At 41.9% G+C, this 22,178-nt stretch overlaps 2 protein-coding genes across 3 annotated transcripts in view; both read left to right on the forward strand.

Annotated features, from left to right (window-relative positions):
* LOC310837274 (vomeronasal type-2 receptor 26-like) overlaps window positions 1–22,178 on the forward strand; it is a 206,879-nt gene that overhangs the window by 184,636 nt on the left and 65 nt on the right. The gene's annotated exons all lie outside the window — the stretch shown is intronic.
* On the forward strand, window positions 7,172–22,175 carry LOC310837270 (vomeronasal type-2 receptor 26-like). 2 transcript variants are annotated; one of them, XM_083723541.1, is made up of 6 exons: window positions 7,172–7,735; window positions 8,086–8,377; window positions 9,045–9,854; window positions 13,821–14,048; window positions 16,446–16,572; window positions 21,214–22,175. In XM_083723541.1, exons 1-6 carry the CDS (start codon window positions 7,521–7,523, stop codon window positions 22,122–22,124), a joined length of 2,583 nt encoding a protein of 860 aa, XP_083579667.1. In that variant the 5' UTR covers window positions 7,172–7,520; the 3' UTR covers window positions 22,125–22,175. The 2 variants fall into 2 exon arrangements, with proteins under 2 accessions (XP_083579667.1, XP_083579668.1); XM_083723542.1 differs by lacking the exon at window positions 13,821–14,048 and having other exon boundaries at window positions 7,173–7,735.

The following is a 22,178-nucleotide window of genomic DNA, read 5'->3' on the forward strand; positions in this document are numbered from 1 at the left end:
GCGTTTTATTTGTCATTGAGACATGGCTTCAACCGTCCATACCAGACACGGCTATTCAGTTGGAAGGCTGTGTGGTACATCGTCATGACCGAGGCATGGACTTCGGAAAAACCAGAGGAGGGGGGCTGTGTGTATATGTGAACAAATGCTGGTCCAATAATTCTAAGACTGTTGGCAGTTACTGTTCACCGGATTTGGAATATGTGGCTGTTAAATGTAGACCAGCCTATCTCCCTAGGGAGTTTACAGCTGTTATGCTAACTGGTGTGTACGTGCCACCAGATGCCAATGCCAACTTGGCGCTGGGATGCCTGCAGAGCCTTATCAGCAGCCAGCAAGACAAGCATCCTGAAGCTGTGCACATCATTGCGGGAGACTTTAATCATGTTGAACTTAAAAAAGTGCTCCCAACGCTCTATCAGCATGTGAAATGTCCCACAAGAGGGGACAAGACACTGGACAAAGTTTATTCGAATGTAAATCACGGCTATAGGGCTTTACAGCTGCCACATTTGGGCCAGTCCGACCATATGTCTCTGTTCCTGGTACCAGCATATATCCCACTCAGGAAACGGGCTCCCACAATATCAAGGACTGTTAAAATCTGGCCTGAAGGTGCCATCCATCAGCTGCAGGACTGTTTTGAGAGAACCAATTGGGACATTTTTGATCGTTCAGACCTGGAGGAGCACACGGCGGCAGTTCTGTGCTATATCAATCACTGCACAGACACTGTCACAGTAAATAAATCCATCCGGTTTTACCCCAATCAGAAACCCTGGATGAATAGAGAGGTCCAGTGCCTGTTGCGGGAAAGGAACAGGGCTTTTAGGTCGGGCGAGGTGCAGCTTTACAGTGTGGCAAGAGCAAACTTGAAGAGGGGTATTCGACGGGCAAAACTGGTCTATAGGCAGAGGATTGAGGATAATTTAAGGAGTAACAACACAAGACAGATGTGGCAGGGGATTCAGCATATTACCAACTACAAACCTAACCTTGGTGCTGTCGACGGTGACCCTTTGCTGGCGGAGGAGCTTAACTTCTTCTTTGCTCGCTTCGAGAAGGAGCCACCTGAGACGCCGGTATTACAGCCACCAGCCCATAGGGGCCCCTCATTCACTGTAGAGGAGCATGAGGTGAGACAGGTATTGAGGATGGTGAATCCGAGGAAGGCTGCTGGACCTGATGGCATCACGGGAAAGGTGTTGAAGGGCTGTGCGGATCAGCTGGCGAGGGTCTTTACTAAGATCTTCAACAAGTCCTTACACCAGTCTATTGTCCCACCCTGCCTGAAGTCGTCAACTATTGTTCCTCTGCCTAAAAAATCCACAATCAGTAGTCTGAACGACTACAGACCAGTTGCACTGACTCCAATCATCATGAAGTGTTTTGAGAAACTGGTGCGCCGTCACATTATTTCCTGTCTTCCATCAACTTTTGACAACTACCAGTTTGCATACAGGGCAAATAGATCCACGGAAGACGCTATCACTACCACTCTCCATGCTGCTCTGTTCCATCTGGAGCAGCCGGGGAGTTATGTGAGGCTGCTGTTTGTGGATTTTAGCTCTGCTTTTAACACTATCCTCCCCCATAGACTGGTGTCCAAGCTAGAGGCGACTGGACTCTCCAACTCCACCTGTCTCTGGGTTTTGGACTTTTTGTCAGAACGTTCTCAGAGGGTTAGAGTAGGGTCACATATGTCCACAGCCCTTAGCCTTAACACTGGCTCACCACAGGGTTGTGTGTTGAGTCCCCTGCTCTATACTCTCTATACGTATGATTGTACAGCCATTTATTCCAGCAACAAAATCATCAAGTTTGCTGATGACACTACGGTGGTGGGGCTCATTTCAGGAGGGGATGAGTCCGCCTATCGGGACGAGGTGGAGCGGCTTTGTGCTTGGTGTGGAGAGAACAATCTGGCTCTTAATACGACTAAGACCAAGGAATTGGTGGTGGATTACAGGAAAAAAAAGGCGGACATTCAGCCCTTGTATATCAACGGGGAACGGGTGGAGAGGGTGGCGGAATTCAGGTTTTTGGGAGTGACTATCGATCAGGGCATGACTTGGAGCGCAAATACCACTGCTCTGGTGAAGAAGGCCCAGCAGAGAATTTATTTCCTCAGACTTTTAAAGAAGAACAATCTGAGTGAGAGACTGCTGGTGTCCTTCTACCGAGGCTCCATAGAGAGCATTCTCACATACTGTATTTGTGCCTGGTTCTCCAGCTGTACAGCTAGGAAGAGGAAGGTGCTCCAGAAGGTCATAACCACAGCCCAAAGGATTATTGGTCATCCCCTCCCATCTTTGGAAGAACTGTACGGTTCCCGTTGTCTTAGGAAAGCAAATAATATCCTGCAGGATACATCTCACCCGGGACACAGTCTGTTTGTACTACTGCCTTCTGGCAGGAGATACAGAAACATCAAGTCAAGGACAAATAGACTGAAAAATAGTTTCTATCCAAGAGCTGTGGCCTTCTTAAATGCAGTAACTCGATAGTGTGACCTGGGAGTTTGATGGGTGTGGGTGTGGGTGTGGCTGGAATGTGGTTTGTTTGGTTGTTGTTGTTGTGTTGCTTTTGTTGTTTTTAAGGGATGGCATCCAATTTCGTTGCACTTGTGCAATGTTGCACTTGTGTAATGACAATAAAGAATCTATCTATCTATCTATCTATCTATCTATCTATCTGGTGGAGGAGATTCATAAGGACCAGGCAGGCTTTCTCCCGGGTAGACACCTATCGGATAATGTAAGGAACATAATTGACATAATAGAAATGCTGACAGTTAATAGCAATACAAAGGCAGTTTTGATCTTTGTGGATGCGGAGAAAGCCTTTGACAATATTTCTTGGAATTTTATGAAGAAGAATCTCCATGGGATGGGGGTAGGCCAAAGATTTGAAAATGGTATAGGTGCAATATATTCGGAACAAAAGGCAAAATTAATTGTAAATAATGTGGTTACGAATGAACTTCTTATAGAAAAAGGGACACGGCAGGGATGCCCAATCTCCCCGTTACTTTTTATATTAGTCCTGGAGGTTTTGTTAAACATGATAAGGGGAGACCAGCTGGTGAAAGGGGTTCAGGTCGGAGCTAGAGAGTATAAACTGAAGGCGTTTGCAGATGACTTAGTTTTGACCCTACAGGAGCCAGATACTAGTACAAAAAGAGTTTTAGAATTAATTTGAGTTTTTGGCCAGGTTGCAGGATTTAAGTTGAATAAACAAAAAACCAAGGTTTTGGGAAAAAAAATTAACAAATGTGGAAAGAGAGAGGTTTCAAGAGGAGACTGGACTAATTATGGCAAAAAAAGTGAAATATCTGGGAATTAATATGACATCTAAAAATGTGAATCTATTTAAAGACAATTATGATAAATGCTGGACTGAGATTAAGAAAGATCTAGAAATATGGTCGAACCTGAAGCTTACCTTGCTAGGACGAATTGCAGTGATTAAAATGAATGTTTTGCCTAGAATGTTATTTTTGTTTCAGACATTACAAATTGCAAAGTGATCGACTTTATGGGACTGGCAGAAATGACTGGCAGAATCCGTGACCAGGAGAAAGAAACTGTGGAGGAAGATTGGAAGAAGTTTAAAGTATATTTGAAAAACCACTACAAAATGGAGGAGTGTTAAAGTGTTAAGGGAAAGGAAGATGTATAATTACAGCTAGATTTACTTTTTTTTTTTATTTAATGCGATATTGAAAAGGAGAATAAGTTAAATTTTAATTGGCTAAAAAAGTTGCTGAAAAATTCTAAAACTAGGATGCAAAAAGGGGAAGGTATGGGGAAGTCCGGGAAAAGAGGCTTATGAAAATGAGGTTAAGAAATCAAAATTTATGTTTTTGTTTGTGTTTGTTGCTGTTTGTATTGTTTGGTGTTGTTTTGTTGATAAAATTGGAAAACTAATAAAAAATTATTAAAAAAACACAAAAAAACAAAAGAGAAACTGGCTACTTTGTCACATGTCAGAGTGACTCAACAGTTAGCAGTTAGGCCTGAATAACTTTAGTAGGCCCAAATGACTGTGCAGTCCCAGCACTTCCCAGCCTGCTTTGCTGCTTCTGCTCTCATGTGTCTTTGTCACATGACAAGTCTGTGGGAAGCTGAAAGCAAAGTGCTCCTTAAATTTGATGAGGGAAGAAAATGGAGCAGCAGTGTTACTCCCGGCCTGGAGATTTCCTCATTAGCGGAATCACATCTCCAAGAACCTTTGCTGAGCAACTTCCATATAACTTTTCCCAGCCCCCAGTAACCAAGCTTAAAGTGTAAATAATTAAATACATCAAGGATACCATGCTTCTCCATCACCACTTCAATGGTTCCCTTTAACAGGGAAATAGTTTCAGGCGCTGCTGGACTCCGGCTCCTATCATCCTGATCACTGTTTCTGGAGGCCAAGGCTGAGGGCAGTTTCTAATCTCTTTTCCTTTTACTCCTTTTGGTCTTCAAATAAAAACATATTGGAGGTCCCGGGCCACAGGGAGGTTAGACTGGCCTCAACCAGAGCCAGGGCTTTTTCGGCTGTGGCCCCAATCTGGTGGAACAACCTGTCACAAGAGACTAGGACCCTGTGGGACATCTTTCCGCAGGGCCTGCAAGACAGAGCTGTTCCACCAGGCCTTTGGCCAATGCACAGTCTGTCCCCCCCCCCCTCGTAATCATCACAAAACTCTAGCCCAGTGGTTGCCATTAATTTGATTTCAATTGATATGAAAATGAAATGATTTTAGAATGCTGTGCTACTTTTGTTGTTGTTAGGCACTCTGAGCCCGGCTTCGGCTGGGGAGGGCGGGATATAAATAAATTATTATTATTATTATTATTATTATTATTATTATTATTATTACTATCACCCATGTCTTAAAATTATAAACTAGAGGTTCTAGGCAGTCTTAGGAATGATATTTGTAAGCTACAGTGGGTGATTGGCCAAAGAGCAAGATAATGATGCTATAAATAAACTGAGGCCTTTGTACAGTTGTAGAATTGTAGAGTTGAATGTCCCCACCCCTCTGAATCTTGAGTGGAACCACAGCATATTGTTGGTGGGATTAAAAAATAATCTGGATCCCAGATAGTATATTTCTGAGGGCTGCAGTAAACTCCACAAACATTATTATTATCATTATTTATTGAATTTATATACCAACCTATACCGGGGGGTCTCAGGGCAGTTCACAGAACAATATCAAAGTATAACTATGAAACCACAAAATACATACTCGAAAAACAATGCCCCAATAACCCCACCCCCACTGCATAGGCAAGCAGTTTCCTCTCACTGCAATTCCAGCTAACCCTGTGTGTGGCGAGGGAAAGGTCCAAAAGCATCGTTGTCAAAGTTCCCTTAGCTCACTTGTGATGCAGAGCAGATAATTGACAGTAGACCTCTTAAAGCTGCTTAAGACATTGTCAACTGAATTGCTAAAGTGCAAAATGAACTTAGCTAAATTAGAAGAAAAGGGACATTAAACTATTTTGGCACGTGAGTTTTGATGAGGATCAAAAGTACAAGACTAGGAGAAAACTTAGTACAGTGCCGGACTTTAAGTTATACTATGAAGCAGCAGCTTTCTGCTGGCTGAAGGATTGGCTACTTTTTGAAGACATGGACACTCTAGATTTGGAAGGATATGATAATGTTTTTGGGTAGCATGCATATCTGTGGTACGGTAAGGCTAAAGTTTATAAAGCATTTAAAAACCATATTGTCAGGAAAGCATTGTTTAATGTCTGGACGAAATATAAAGATTTATTGGAAAATAAAACTCCAAGGTGGCTTTCACCTATGGAAGCAAAGGCCCTGAAAAAGCTTAATATGGAATCTAACTGGCCAAAATATTGGGAAATTTTGGAGCAGGAGGGAGACAAAGTGAAATTGCAGAGTTATGAGAAACTTAAGGATAAGGTGCGAGATTGGTTACATTACTTTCAAGTAAGAGAGGCCTATCATTTGGACAGGAAAATCGGTTTCCAGGTGGAAAAATCAAAGTTGGAAACAGAATTGTTAGAACCCAATGCTAAGATATTGTCGAGAATGTATAATCTGCTGTTGAAATGGAATACTGAAGATGAAATGGTAAAATCGGCTATGATAAAATGGGCACAAGATGTTGGTCATAATATTATGTTTGTTGACTGGGAACAGTTGTGGACCACCAGTATGAAATTCACGGCATGTAATGCCTTAAGAGAGAATATTATGAAAATGATATATAGGTGGTACATGACCCCAGTCAAACTTGCAAAAATCTACCATTTGCCCGATAATAAATGCTGGAAATGTAAAGAAACTGAAGGGACATTCTTTCACCTTTGGTGGACGTGCCCAAGGATTAAGGCTTTCTGGGAGACGATATATAATGAACTGAAAAAGGTATTTAAGTATACCTTCTTGAAGAAACCAGAGGCCTTTCTCCTGGGCATGGTCGGCCAATTGGTGCCAAAGAAGGATAGAACTTTTTTTATGTATGCGACAGCAGCAGCAAGAGTACTCATCGCAAAGCATTGGAAGACGCAAGATCTACCCACTCTGGAAGAATGGCAAATGCAAGTAATAGACTACATGGAACTGGCTGAAATGACCGGCAGAATTCGAGATCAAGGAGAAAAGCAGGTGGAAGAGGACTGGAAGAAATTTAAAGTCTATTTACAAAAACACTGTAAAATTTTTGAATGTTGAGGACATTGAAAAGGAAAAGAAGGGGTTCTAGTGACTGAGTTAAATAAGAATATAAAGGGAGGGACTAAGAATTAAAATGTAAAGGGAATGATCTTGCTGAACTAATTACTACATAGAATACAAGATCGGGAGGCGGGTGGAAGTAAGGAAAATAAGGTTTTGAAGGTTATAAATTGGAAAGTGAGTCTACTTTTCATGTTAAAATCTTTTTTTTCTTTTTCTTTTTTGTCTATGTCTTTTTTTTCTTTTCTTGTAATGTTTATGGAAATTTGTTTTTTGTGTTGTTCTTTTTTTGTGTAAAAGCAATAAAATATTATAAAAAAAAGAAAACTTAGTACATGGAAGGACATGACTGAAACTTGATATTAGGTAGTCAGAAACGAGCTAAGCCAGACACCTCAGTTTGATTTTATCAAATTCTCACGCACCACAAGTGACCCATGTCAAACTTTGGGGCAGCGACTTTGATTCCTCGCAACCATGTTTATCTCCAACTCTGCTCCTGCCCCTCAAGCCACACAGAAACTTCAGGTTGTTGCAGAGATGAACGTCCTTCCCCTAATAATTATCAAAATCATCATGATTTATTCTGCCTTGTTCCTGAGGGAAAGGTTGGTGCACAGAAGATCAGAGACAGACTGAATCATGACTGAGAGTAAGAAGGGTGGGATGTATCTGTGTGAGGTTTAATGGCTCTGAAGGTATAGCTGACCACCACCCATATTGGTTAAATAAGAGTTTTTTGGCTTCTTTTGATGTAGCTGGCTATGGGGGAGAGAGGAACACTCACAAGAGAGGTGTAGCAGTCAGTCAGAATGAGATCCCAGATGCTGATGCTGCTCATTTTGCTTGAATCCTGTACAAACCTGAAGGCAAAATGCCCCTTGAATCCAATCCGGGAAGGAATCAAAGCACAGAATTATTTCCAGACTGGCGACTTCCTCATTGGTGGGATAATATCTCCAAATGTGTTTGGTCTACAACTTCCATACATCTTTTTGCAGCCCCCATTAACCAGGTTTAAATATGAGTAAGTAATTATATGCAGAAGGATGTCACATTTTTCTACTGCACCCCAATGGCTCCTGTTTTCTAGGGAAATAGTCTCCATTTTAGGGGTGAGGACTCTGTGGTCTTCCAGATATTGCGGGACTGCAGCTCCCATCACCCCTGATCACTGGCCATGCTGGCAGGGGCTGAAGGAAACTTGAGTTTCGCAGCAGCTAGTGGGTTGCATGTTCCCAGACGTGCTCTATTTTTACCTTCTGTGCCGCTGTGATGTTTGCTGAAGAAAACAAGTGCATAAATGAGCCTGATCATGATTTATTTTCATTAAATGGTGAATGGTTTGACACTTTTTATTTGATTGATTTCATACAGAGCGCCATTTAGGTTCTACTGGCACATCTTGTCCTTCTTGTTCACCATCCAAGAGATCAACCGGGATCCCAGGCTCTTACCCAACATCACTCTGGGCTACAGCCTCTATGAGAACTATGACAATGCAAGGATCACTTCTGATGCCATGCTATACTTGCTTGCAGGTGGGGAAAGCAATATTCCAAACTATCGCTGTGGAAAATGGAATAATATCTTGGCTGTTCTTGAAGGAGCCAATTCCATCATCTCCAAAGTGATTTCAGCCACGTCAGGCATGTACAAAATCCCACAGGTATGAAGGGTGGGGCATGGAGGGACACAAAAGAGGTTCAGCAGCAAAATAAATTCTCATTATCGTCAGCAGAGTCAAAAAGAGGCATCAAAGAGGGAGAAAATCCTGAGCTATGTTAAGCTAGATAGCTAGGTATCTGAAGAAGTGTGCATGCACACGAAAGCTCATACCTAGAACTAACTTAGTTGGTCTTTAAGGTGCTACTGGAAGGAATTTTTTTATTTTGTCTTGACTATGGCAGACCAACACGGCTACCTATCTGTAACTAGATAGCTCAGTTGGTTAGAGTGTGGTGCTGCCAATGTCAAGCTTGCAGGCTTGATCCCCGTATGGGACAGCTGCATTGCAGGGGGGAGGCCAAGATGAACCTCAGGGTTGCTTCCAACTCTACGATTCTATGATTCTTCCCTGCTAGGGAAGCTTTTAATGTTTAATTTTAGTGTTCTGTTGGAAGCCGCCCAGAGTGGCTGGGGAAACCCAGCCAGATGAGTGGGGTATAAATAATAAATTATTATTAACAGGGAGACTTTGTTAGGGTTGCAGCCTCCCAAAGTTTCCAAATAAAACTATCAGCCCCAGTCAGCACAATATTTGTTAGGTATTAAGTATTTCATGCTAATCCTGTTCTTTGAAAATGAAACACTGTACTTTTTCTTCCCCACTCCAGATCAGTTATGGCTTTGTATCTGGGGTTGTTGATGAGAACACCAAAGTCCCTTTTGTCTACCATACGGTCCCCAATGAAGAAGTTCAGTACTTGGGGATTGTAAAGATGCTCCAGCATTTCGGATGGACGTGGATCGGCCTCTTTGCTCCAGAGAATGAGAATGGAGAAAGGTTCTTGAGTGCCTTGACATCTCTGATGGCCAGCAACGGAATTTGTGTTGCCTTTTCAGTAAGAATACCAGAAAAGAATGAACCTAAGATGTTCACACAAATTGAATTTATTGCCCTATGGAGACAAACCAATGTATTCCTTTACTATGTAAACATTCAGACGGCACTGGGTTTCATCATGACACTACAACAAGAACTCGAGAAACAAATTGGGCCAAAAGTATGGCTCACAACAGCTTTTCAAGACATGAACATGAATTTATTTTTCTTTCCCAAGTCCTTGAAGTATATCCATGGTTCATTCTCCTTTGTAATGAAGACCAAAATGAGCAGCAAACGAGACTGCTGTAAAAAAGAGTCCCATCTTCTTTATCTTTTTCGGCAAAAAGCATTTAGTTGTTCATACTCAAAGCACGTCCTCGCTGTGAGAGGTTGGACAAGATGCAGAGATGTGGAGAATCCGGAGGTGCCGTCTGAAGAGGACCTGCAGACTGTTCTGTCTCAAGACAGCCACAGAACATACTTCAGTCTCCAAATCATGGCACATGCTTTAAATGTTGCCTGTTCATCCAGATCAAAGCAGATGTTGATGGCGGGTGGAGGAGACCAGTTGGCATGTCAAAGGCTACAGCCATGGCAGGTATTTCCTTTCCCTTTCTAGAAAACAAAGTTCTTTCTACCAGCTCTACAATAATCATTCTCATTGATTTAGACACGAATGCAATATCAAGGTGGTCTACTGCAATAAAAAGCCTAAGACCATATAATAAAAGAATAAGAAGCGAAAACAAGTTAAAAGCAGACATCCCTACTTGCCAGTAAGATACGTTGTGGCACAACAGGAGTTTTGAGTTCCAAGGAAGCAGGGATGAGGCATCTAAAATGCTTTCGACCAACTCTACAATAATCATTCTCATTGATTTAGACACAAATGCAACAGTGAGGAAAAGGTTTTTGTTTTATTTATTTAGATTTAGATTCTATCTTTAGGCTCCAGCTGGAATATATATATATATATATATATGCAGGTTTTGGTGTCCTCGGGTGTCTTCCCGTGTAAAAGTTGGGGTGTCTAGGCGACGTTTCGACGAGGTCTCACTCGTCATCTTCAGGCTGGTGCTTTCGGCTTCTTGTTACTGGAACAGAGCGGGATCTCAATGTTTGAGTTCCTATAAATACTGTAGAGGGGGTGTGGTGTCTAGCCTCCAATGTTCTGGGCAGAGAGGAAGTTCCCAGGCTAGTGTGCCTTTTCTTCTTTTGTTCCTTAATTACTTGAGAGATACCTTGAGTGATTTCTTGAGTGATATCCTGAGTACCACTTAGGTGGGTCATTAGGTGTGGATTAGTTGCTAAAGTCTTTGTGTCTTGACCTCTTGAACTTTGTGAAGAGTTTTCCTGAGAAGATGGCTGTATTGCACTTAGTTGTGCTTTGGCTTGGCTTCGTGTATAGGGGCGAGCTGTGGTTTTGTGGCTTGTGTCAGCCAGATCTGTGTAGGGATTGCAGGGGGGTGCAGCATCCGGAGGTGCCACCATGGACTGGCTACTGGATGGTGTCAGTAATTCATCTGTGGAGAGGGTCTGGGTTTGGGTCTGGTGTGGTTGATTGGTGTTGATATATATATTTGCTTTCGTAGATTTTCACGGGTACAGGAATGCAGGTTTTGGTGTCCTCGGGTGTCTTCCCGTGTAAAAGTTGGGGTGTCTAGGCGACGTTTCGACGAGGTCTCACTCGTCATCTTCAGGCTGGTGCTTTCGGCTTCTTGTTACTGGAACAGAGCGGGATCTCAATGTTTGAGTTCCTATAAATACTGTAGAGGGGGTGTGGTGTCTAGCCTCCAATGTTCTGGGCAGAGAGGAAGTTCCCAGGCTAGTGTGCCTTTTCTTCTTTTGTTCCTTAATTACTTGAGAGATACCTTGAGTGATTTCTTGAGTGATATCCTGAGTACCACTTAGGTGGGTCATTAGGTGTGGATTAGTTGCTAAAGTCTTTGTGTCTTGACCTCTTGAACTTTGTGAAGAGTTTACCTGAGAAGATGGCTGTATTGCACTTAGTTGTGCTTTGGCTTGGCTTCGTGTATAGGGGCGAGCTGTGGTTTTGTGGCTTGTGTCAGCCAGATCTGTGTAGGGATTGCAGGGGGGTGCAGCATCCGGAGGTGCCACCATGGATTGGCTACTGGATGGTGTCAGTAATTCATCTGTGGAGAGGGTCTGGGTTTGGGTCTGGTGTGGTTGATTGGTGTTGGCGTTCTGTGTGCCTCTGGATCTGGTGTCAGTTTTTGTGGGGAGGGCTAATTTCCAGATGTCTGGCAAGCGGGATGTGTCGTCACGCTTGTTCATGTTGTGAGGGTGTTTCTCTATCTCGATGGCTTCCATGATTATTCTCTTGTGGTGATGTTCCGTGTTAAAGAGCAATTTGGAATCTGCAAAATTAATTTCGTGTCCTGTTTCTTTCATGTGTTGAAAAGCTTCGATGTTGTATCTCTCTTCACACAAGTGCCCATTAATGAAGCCTTGACAGCTATTCAAAACAAATACAATCCCCCCGAATACATCTTGGACCTGACCAACCACTGCCTAACCAACACGTACTTCATCCACAATGGACAAAGATACAAACAGATAGAAGGAGCACCTATGGGATCACCCCTCTCACCGGTCATCGCAAACCTGTACATGGAACACTTTGAAACCAATGCTTTAGACAAGTCAGAACACAAACCCAAACTTTGGCTCAGATATGTTGACGACACCTTTGTAATTTGGCCACACGGGAAGGAAAAACTGGATAGCTTCCTCACACATCTCAACAACTTACACCCCAAAATAAAATTCACTATGGAAATAGAAGCCAACAACCAACTTCCCTTCCTTGACGTCCTAATCTACAAAAAACCTGATGGCTCCCTAGGACACACTATCTACCAGAAAAAAACACACACCAACCGCTACTTACATGCACAATCACACCACCACCCTGCACAAATAAACTCCGTAGCCAAGACTCTCATCTCCAGAACCAAACGCCTGGCTGACAAAGACCACTTGACAACTGAGTTACAGAATCTCTCAAATGTGTTAATTGCCAATGGATACCAGCAAAACAGGATTACGAAGCTAATCCAAAAGGAAACACCCCCCAAAAACCAAGACACAGAAGAAAACAATGGCATGGCCCTCCTTCCTTATATCAAGGGCACTACAGATAAAATTAGCAAAATCCTCCATAAACACAATATCAAAACAGCCTTTTGCACCAACCAAAAAATAGCCAATATCCTCAGAAACCCCAAGGATAAAATCCAGTTGGAAAACCAAGGGATCTATGAAATACCCTGCAAAGTCTGCCCAGCCACGTACATTGGACAAACAAACAGACGAATAAATGCACGTATCGCAGAACACAAGAATGCCGTCAAAAAAGAAGAAAAAACTTCCTCTCTTTTCCAACACATGAAAGAAACAGGACACGAAATTAATTTTGCAGATTCCAAATTGCTCTTTAACACGGAACATCACCACAAGAGAATAATCATGGAAGCCATCGAGATAGAGAAACACCCTCACAACATGAACAAGCGTGACGACACATCCCGCTTGCCAGACATCTGGAAATTAGCCCTCCCCACAAAAACTGACACCAGATCCAGAGGCACACAGAACGCCAACACCAATCAACCACACCAGACCCAAACCCAGACCCTCTCCACAGATGAATTACTGACACCATCCAGTAGCCAATCCATGGTGGCACCTCCGGATGCTGCACCCCCCTGCAATCCCTACACAGATCTGGCTGACACAAGCCACAAAACCACAGCTCGCCCCTATACACGAAGCCAAGCCAAAGCACAACTAAGTGCAATACAGCCATCTTCTCAGGTAAACTCTTCACAAAGTTCAAGAGGTCAAGACACAAAGACTTTAGCAACTAATCCACACCTAATGACCCACCTAAGTGGTACTCAGGATATCACTCAAGAAATCACTCAAGGTATCTCTCAAGTAATTAAGGAACAAAAGAAGAAAAGGCACACTAGCCTGGGAACTTCCTCTCTGCCCAGAACATTGGAGGCTAGACACCACACCCCCTCTACAGTATTTATAGGAACTCAAACATTGAGATCCCGCTCTGTTCCAGTAACAAGAAGCCGAAAGCACCAGCCTGAAGATGACGAGTGAGACCTCGTCGAAACGTCGCCTAGACACCCCAACTTTTACACGGGAAGACACCCGAGGACACCAAAACCTGCATATATATATATATATATATATATATATATATTGTGTATTTCATAAAATATCAAGGTGGTCTACTGCAATAAAAAACCTAAGACCATATAATAAAACCGTAAGTAGCCAAAACAAGTTAAAAGCAGACATCCCTCCACCTGAAGGGTGTCTGTTTAGTCTTGCCAGTAGGAGAAGTTGTGGCACAACAGGAGTTTTGAGTTCCAAGGAAGCAGAGATGAGGCATCTAAAATGCTTTCTGTTAAGTCCTCTGTAGATTCCAACAAGGCCAGGTATGCCAGGACTTTGGAGCTCAAAGGGAGAAGGGATGAGATTTCCAAAATGGTTTGAAATGCTGGTGTTTTCCCTGTCATTCCAGCTCCACCCTTTCTTAAGAGAAACCCGGTTGTTGAACACTTCCATGGGCGGACTGTATTTGGGTGAGAATGGGGAGCTGCCAATCATGTTTGATATTGAGAATTGGGCGGTGCTTCCCAATGAGTCTTGTGTTAGAGTGAAAATTGGGAGTATAGAGAGAGAGGCATCCACTGACTTCAAGCTCGCCATTAACCCAGAAGCTATTGTGTGGCCCAAGTGGTTCAACCAGGTAAGAGCCCCTTTATTCCACATGATACGCATGAAGATCTAGTAATCTGTTAAATATTTCCAAGAGGAATTCAAGTATAATCTTTTGGAAGTTTGGCTGATGCTTTCATTATAATTAATTAAGTAAATTATTAAATGTGTATAATGCTCTTCATGTGCAGATACACACACACATGTAACTATGTATGTATGTATGTATGTTTGTATGTAATTTTTTCATATATTGGGGGAGCCTTTTTTGTGGAACCTGATTGAGCTGCACAATATGGTCCATGGCAAATCCAGCAACAGAAAAAATTCCTGTGGTCCCCTCCTTCCCAGGATGCCCTAAGCACGTGCTTATTCTGCTTAATGGCTAATCCAGCCCGGCCCTGCGAGATCTCATGAGAACATCGCAGAGCCCACGCAAGAGCATCCTGGAGCCCAGTGAGCAAATCAGAGAGCTTGGCAGTAAGGCCTACTTGGCATGCCAGTTCCGGAAGGTCAGGATGGTTGTGCAGGAGCCGTTCCAAGGGGCTCATTCCAGTGCAGTGGAATTTTGGTTCTTGAAGTTAATCCATTCCAGAAGTCGGCTCAACTCTCCAAACTATTCGAAAACCAAGGAACGGTTTCCAATTGGCTGCAGGAACTTCCTGCACTCAATTGAAAGCTGTGTTGGACATTTGGCTTCCGAAAAATGTTCACAAACCAGAACACTTGCTTCCAGGTTTGCAGCGTTCGGGAGCTGATATGTTTGGGAGCCAAGCCATTCAGGAACCAAGGTACCACTGCATATACATTTTGGCATATACTGCTCCTTCCCCGGAATGTAACTCCTGCATAAGATGTGATCATACTCTATATTTAAATACTGCTCTTCACCAGAGTGTTTTATTGCTGCTGTTCTGGGATGGGATTTTTCCTTTCTTTTCTTTTGTTTTGTTTCTGCATCTTTTGCCCTGTGCCTAGAGAACTTGTTGGGTTGTTTCCAAACTCTATGAATCAACTCCATTGACACAAATACTCGTGGCAAACAAATACTTCCCCTGTATGTACCTTCTTTTTTATTATTATTAGACTGTGCCTCAGTCCAGTAGTTCAAAGACCTATGTAATAATACTCTTTTCAGTACATTTCCGAGCACACTTCAAAGTGTTGGTGCTGACCTGTAAAGCCCTAAACCGCCTCAGCCCAATATATCTGAAGAAGCGTCTCCACCCCCAACGTTCAGCCCAGACACTGAGGTCCAGCTTCGAGGGCCTTCTGGCGGTTCCCTTCCTGCATGAAGTGAGGTTACAGGGAACCAGGCAGAGGGCCTTCTTGGTAGTGGTGCCTGCACCATGGTACGCCCTCACATCAGATGTCAAGGAAATAAACAACTACCTGACTTTTATAAGACATCTGAAGGTAGCCATGTTCAGGGAAGTTCTTAATGATTGATGTTGTAATGTATTCCTAATCTTTTGTGGGCAGCCTCCCAGAGAGGCTGTGGAAACCCAGCCAGATGGGTGGGGTATAAATAAATTGTTATTGTTATTATTATTATTTAAAAAGCAAACACAGCAGGGAGGCTTCCATTCTACATAATAATAATAATAGTAATTTATTATTTGTACCTCGCCCATCTGGCTTGGCTTCCCAAGCCACTCTGGGAGGCTTCCACAGAGTCCAAAAATACACTAAAATGTCACACATTAAAAACTTCCCTGTCAGGTAGTTGTTTATCGCTTTGACATCTGATGGGAGGGCGTTCCACAGGGCGGGCGCCACTCCCGAAAAGGCCCTCTGCCTGGTTCCCTGTAGCTTTGCTTCTCGCAATGAGAGAACCGCCAGAAGGCCCTCGGCGCTGGACCTTAGTGTCTGGGCAGAACGATGGGGGTGGAGACGCTCCTTCAGGTATACTGGGCCGAGGCCATTTACATAAAGCATAGGAGCCGACTCCTAGGAGCTGTGGGGGCTTTAGCCCCCACATTAAAATATTTGAGGTGGCTGGGGCCCCATAAAGTTGGTGGGCATCGATTATGTGTTGTGACTTTTAGAAGACATCTGAAGGCAGCCCTCTTAATGATTGATGTTTTAATGTATTTCTAATCTTTTGTTGGAAGCCGCCCAGAGTGGCTGGGGAAACCCACCCAGATGGGTGGGGTATAAATAAATTATTATTCTTATTGTTTAAAAAGCAAACACAGTAGGAAGGTTTCCGTTCTACATCAAGCATATAGCCAACTCCTAGGAACTCCTATTGGCCCCCGCAATAAAATATTAGAGGGTACTGCGGCCCCATAAACTTGATGGGCATCGATTATGTGTAATGCGGCTTACCTGGGTCCCCTGTTGGGTTCTTTCCAGACTCTGAGTTCCATATGCACAAATATTGCCGACACTTCTCCTTTAATGTGCATCTTTTCTTTATGGCTAGACTGTGCCTCACGCCAGGTGTACCAAAAGGTGTCGCCCAGGATATGCCAAGGTGGTTCAAGAAGGAAAGCCGGTTTGCTGCTATGCTTGTGTTCCGTGTGCGGAAGGGACCATATCTACACAGGAAGGTGGGTGATGCCACAGGAGATGGAATTTGTTGGGAGAATATGAATAGGGCAACATATCAGTCAGACACTTTCTGTGAAGATTCTAAAGATATATTTGGATGCAGATCCTTTCTTGATTTCTTCATTTTTAACCCCCTTCCAGGAATTTATTTGAAAGAAATGACTTGCAGGAAGCAATCTCTGGGATGCAAATTGGGTTCAGCCTGCCCTGCCCATAAGGCACAGCTTTGGCTATTTTGTGCCAAGCCTTCTAGGATCAGAGAACCAGAACCACCCTCAAAAAGGAATTTAAAATGTCATTAAAATAAACAAGAAATAGTGAAAATAGCAAATATTTATTTAAAAGAGAGAAAGCATGATGCACAATAATAATAAAAATTATGTGAACATTCCATTCCATTGCATTGTAGAACAATTAAAAATTATGGCATTTCAGCAGGAAGTTATTGGATATCTCAGACAAGGAGTTTGAGAACAGCTATAGCAGCTTGGAAGCAAGAATATTAAAAATAAATAAATCACAAGTTTTGTGTCCTTGTTTCTCAGTTTGATCCTTTTACATGGTTTGTATGTTTTGTGGTATTTTAGTCATTGTGACTTGCTGTTTTTTAATTGATTATACATTAGTAATTCTTTATTGTACATGACAAGTGTAAGCTGTTTATCATTTGCTGATATTAAATTTTACTGTTTACTATTCCTGAACATTATGATTGAATATTATTGAATATTGCTTTATTTGATATGTTTTTTATTTTAAAGTTATTCTTTGATTATGACTTTTTTTTGAAAAGGTTTTATTGTTAAAATAATTCAGCATTAATACACACATATTGCGAATATACAAGCGTACAAACATAAATTTCATATAATCCTTAAAAATGTTCATGCATGTTGTTGTTGTTTGTTGTTTATTCGTTTAGTCGTGTCCAACTCTTTGTGACCCCATGGATCAGAGCACCCCAGGCACTTCTGTCTTCCACTGCCTCCTGCAGTTTAGTCACACTCATGCTGGTAGCTTCGAGAGCACTATCCAACCATCTCGTCGTCTCCTACTCCTTGGGCCCTCCATCTTTCCCAACTTCAGGGTCTTTTCCAGGGAGTCTTCTCTTCTCATGAGGTGGCCAAAGTATTGGAGCCTCAGCTTCAGGATCTGTCCTTCCAGTGAGCACTCAGGACTGATTTCCTTCAGAATGGAAAGGTTTGATCTTCTTGCAGTCCATGGGACTCTCAAGAGTCTCCTCCAGCACCATAATTCAAAAGCATCAATTCTTTGGTGATCATGTGGCCAGCATGACTAAGCCGCTTCTGGTGAACCAGAGCAGCGCACGGAAACGCCGTTTACCTTTTCCGCCAGAGTGGTACCTATTTATCTACTTGCACTTTGACCTGCTTTTGAACTGCTAGGTTGGAGGAGCAGAGACCGAGCAACGGGAGCCCACCCCGTTGTGGGGATACAAACCGCCGACCTTCTGATCGGCAAGTCCTAGGCACTGTGGTTTAACCCACATCGCCACCCGCATCCTTAATTTCTGTATAATCCTTTAATTCCAATTCTCCGTTTTCTTCCTTTAATACACTTTTATAGGTAGCCCAATTTTCTTTCATATTTAATTTTTTCACTGTGACAATTTCTTCCGGCGATGCGCACCAAGGAGTTTTGGGTTCTAGGAGTCTTTTATATTTCTCCCATATTTTATATATAGACTTTCTGACAATATACCCTAGGAAGCCTTTATGTACTTTGACTTTTTCATCTATTAGATAGGCATGCCATCCAAATCTCGTCTCTACTCCCTCTAAATCCAATACATCCGAGTCATCTAATTTGATCCATTCTTTTAGCCAGGAAAGACCCACCGCATCGTGATATAACTCCATATCCGGGAGGCCAAATCCTCCTCTCTCCTTCTTGTCTATCATTATTTTATGTTTTATTCTTGGTTTTTCCCCTGACCACACAAATTTGGCCGAGTCTCTTTTCCAATTATTAAAAACATTTACCTCCTCCTAGTATTGGGATACTTTGAAATAAAAACATCATCTGTGGTAATATGTTCATCTTTATTACCGATATTTTCCTACTAAGGAAAGATTTAATTTCCCCCATACTTGCAAATCATTTTTTATTTCATTCCATGTTTTCCCATAGTTCTCATTACTTAAATCTATAATATTTGTTGTGAAATTTATTCCAAGATTCCTTATTTTCTTTTTAATTTCCAATCCTGTAATTTCACTTTATCTTTTTCTTCCATATTTTTCACTAGTATTTTGGTTTTCCCATAGTTTAATTTGAATCCTGCTAATCTGCCGTATTCGTTCATACATTCCAATATTCTAGGTGTACATTGTAGGGGATTTTCTGCTGTGATCATAACATCATCTGCAAAGGCTCTTAACTTATATCTTTTTTTCACCAACTACTATTCCTCTTATTTGGTTGTCCTGCCTTATTTGCTTTAATAGAACCTCTAATACTATTATAAACAACATTGGGGATAGGGGGCATCCTTGTATTTATATCTCCTTTAAAGATTTTGATTTCTTCTCCAAACTCTCCATTAATAATGATTTTTGCTTTCTGTTGGTTATTAATTGCATTTATACCTTTTTGGAATTTTTCACCTAGACACAATTCTTTTAATTGTTTTTCATAAATTCCCATGAGATTTTATCAAAAGCCTTCTCTGCATCGATCGAAATCAGGGCTGCTTGTTTATCTCTTCTTGTTGTTGTTGTTTAGTCGTTTAGTCGTGTCCGACTCTTCGTGACCCCATGGACCAGAGAACGCCAGGCACCTCTGTCCTCCACTGCCTCCCGCAGTTTGCTCAAACTCATGCTGGTAACCTCGAAAACACTATCCAACCATCTCGTCCTCTGCCGTCCCCTTCTCCTTGTGCCCTCCATCTTTCCCAACATCAGGTTATCTCTTCTTACTTGTAGATATTCCATTATGTCTATTATATTTCTAATATTATCCTTTATTTGTCTTCCTTCCACAAATCCAGCCTGATTTTTATGTACTATTTTTCCTACTATTTTTTCAACCTGTTAGCCAATAATCCTGCATAAATTTTATAATCCAAATTTAACAAAATGAGTCTATAATTTGAGACAGATTCCAAGTCCGTACCTTGTTTTGGCAGGAGCGTTATATACGCTTGAGTCCAAGAGTCTGGAATATTCCCCTTCTCTACCGCTTCCTCTATTACTTCTTTTAGTGGGTTGATTAATTCATTTAACATTTCTTTATGGTATTCTGCTGGTATGCCATCTGCACCTGGGGATTTCCCTATTTTTAATTTTTGAATTGATTCCTTAATTTCTATGGTTGATATTGGTTCATTTAATAATTTATGGTCTTCTTCTGCTATCTCTATTAATTTATTTTTCTTTATATATTCCTCTATTTCTTCTATTGACACTTCATCTTTTTGATATAATTTTTTAGAATATTTTTCAAATTCTTTTTAAATTTCTTTAATATCCCTTATTGTCCTCTCTTCTACTTTTATCGTATTTATTAATTTTTCAATTGTTTCTTCAATAATTCAAAATTTTTATATTTCCAAAATTTGATTTGTTGTTCTACCTCCTGTTCTATAATTTTATTGTATTCTACTCTCAGTAATTTAATTTCTTGATTTAAATTCCTTTTAAATTCTTCTAAAAACTCCCTTTCCTTTTTTTCTTTATTTTTATATGCTATTGAGTTTTGTTGTATGAAATATCCCCTAACAACTGCCTTCCCAGCATCCCACACTGTTTTTACATCTGTCCCTTTCCTCCAATTGTTTTCAAAATATTCCTTCATCAACTTTCTGGCTCCTTGTATTACTTTTTGGTTTTTTAATAGGAAAACATTCATTCTCCAACTCCCCCCCCTTCTCCTCTTTTCCTTTAGGAATTAATGATACTGGATTGTGATCTGTAAGTGTTTTGGTAATATTTCGGCATTCTTTGCTTTAATTGTCATATCCTTAATAATCCATATATTGTCGATTCAACTATACGAAATTTTTGGTTCTGAGAAATATGGGAACTCCTTTTCGACAGGATATTTATATCTCCATATTTCCACTAAATCAAAAATTCTTACCTTTTCCACAAAGCTTTTTGGCAGCTTCCCTTCATTTCCCCCTCTCTTCTTCTGCAATCTGTCCAATTCTGGTTCCATTACTCCATTTAAAACCTCTAACACAATAATTCTCATTAATAATGATCTTACTTTAACATAGAATTCTGATTTTCTGTTATTTGATCCATAAATTCCCTCTACCATTGGTTCCCCCTCTAGTGATATTTTGACTATTACAATCCTCCCCTCTTTTATTATGACTTTTTGTGTGTGTGTTATGCCTGTGATCTTTGCTATCTATTTTGTTGTTTCTTCAGCTTGTAACCCTCCTTCTGCATAGCAATATAGAAAGGCAGTATACAAATTAAAAGTGAAATGAAATATGGAAATGAAGTAGTGTTACTGCCCGAAAACTATCGCATAAGGAAACGCACCAAAAAAGCTTCCCTTTCTTACAATACATTCTCATTTTCTGATATCTCCCACATGAGTGCATTTCTCAACATGTAATAGATAGTGTCTGTAAGCAAAGCCAAAGCCATTCCTTTTCTCCTCCTCAGATGCAGAGTGTTGCACCAAATGTCCAGAAGAACAATATCCAAACAAGGACCGAGATCACTGCATTCCGAGGATTATCTCCTTCCTATCATATAAAGAATATTTGGGGATTCTCCTTACTTCTTTGGCTCTCTTCCTGTCCTTAACCACAGGCTTTGTTGTCGGGATCTTCATTAAATACAAGGAAACGCCCATAGTCAAAGCCAACAACAGGGACCTCTCCTACATCCTCCTTGTCTCCCTCCTGCTGTCCTTCTTGTCCTCCTTCCTCTTCATTGGCCGTCCCAGGAAAGTCACCTGCCTCCTTCGACAAACGGCCTTCAGCACCATCTTCTCAGTTGCTGTATCTTCTTTGCTGTCCAAAACCATCATGGTGGTGCTGGCCTTCCTGGCCACAAAGCCAGGGAACAGGGTGAGGAGATGGTTAGGGAAAGGTCTGGCCAACTCCATTGTCCTTTCCTGCTCCAGTGTCCAAATGGTCATTTGCATCATTTGGCTGGGCATCTCTCCCCCATTCCCAGACTCTGACAAGCATTCCCAGGCTGGAGAGACCACCCTGCAATGCAATGAAGGGTCTGTTGCCATGTTCTATGCTGCCCTGGGTTACATGGGCTTCCTGGCTGCCATCTGCTTCACGGTGGCTTTCCTGGCCAGGAAGCTGCCTGGGGCCTTCAATGAAGCCAAGCTGATCACCTTCAGCATGCTGGTCTTCTGCAGCGTTTGGGTCTCCTTTGTGCCCACCTACCTGAGCACAAAGGGGAAATACATGGTAGCCGTGCAGATCTTCTCTATCTTGGCTTCTAGTGCTGGGCTTCTGGGCTGCATCTTCATTCCCAAATGCTACATTCTTGTGCTGAGGCCTGATCTGAACACAAAGGAACACCTGGCCACAAAACCTAAAGTTGTTACCTGATTCTTAACATATTTATAACCGTTTCCCACCACAGTTGTAATGAAACACACAGAG

This window comes from Podarcis gaigeae, assembly GCF_964106915.1.
Source record: "Podarcis gaigeae genome assembly, chromosome: 2".
Classification (NCBI taxonomy): domain Eukaryota; kingdom Metazoa; phylum Chordata; class Lepidosauria; order Squamata; family Lacertidae; genus Podarcis; species Podarcis gaigeae.

Bases quoted from the DNA above. Each gene is read 5' to 3' on its own strand.
- LOC310837270 (XM_083723541.1), top strand. From the start codon at position 7,521: ATGAGATCCCAGATGCTGATGCTGCTCATTTTGCTTGAATCCTGTACA. The intron at 8,378-9,044 runs GTATGAAGGGTG...TCCCCACTCCAG, and splicing joins GCATGTACAAAATCCCACAG to ATCAGTTATGGCTTTGTATC. The intron at 14,049-16,445 runs GTAAGAGCCCCT...CTTTATGGCTAG, and splicing joins GGCCCAAGTGGTTCAACCAG to ACTGTGCCTCACGCCAGGTG.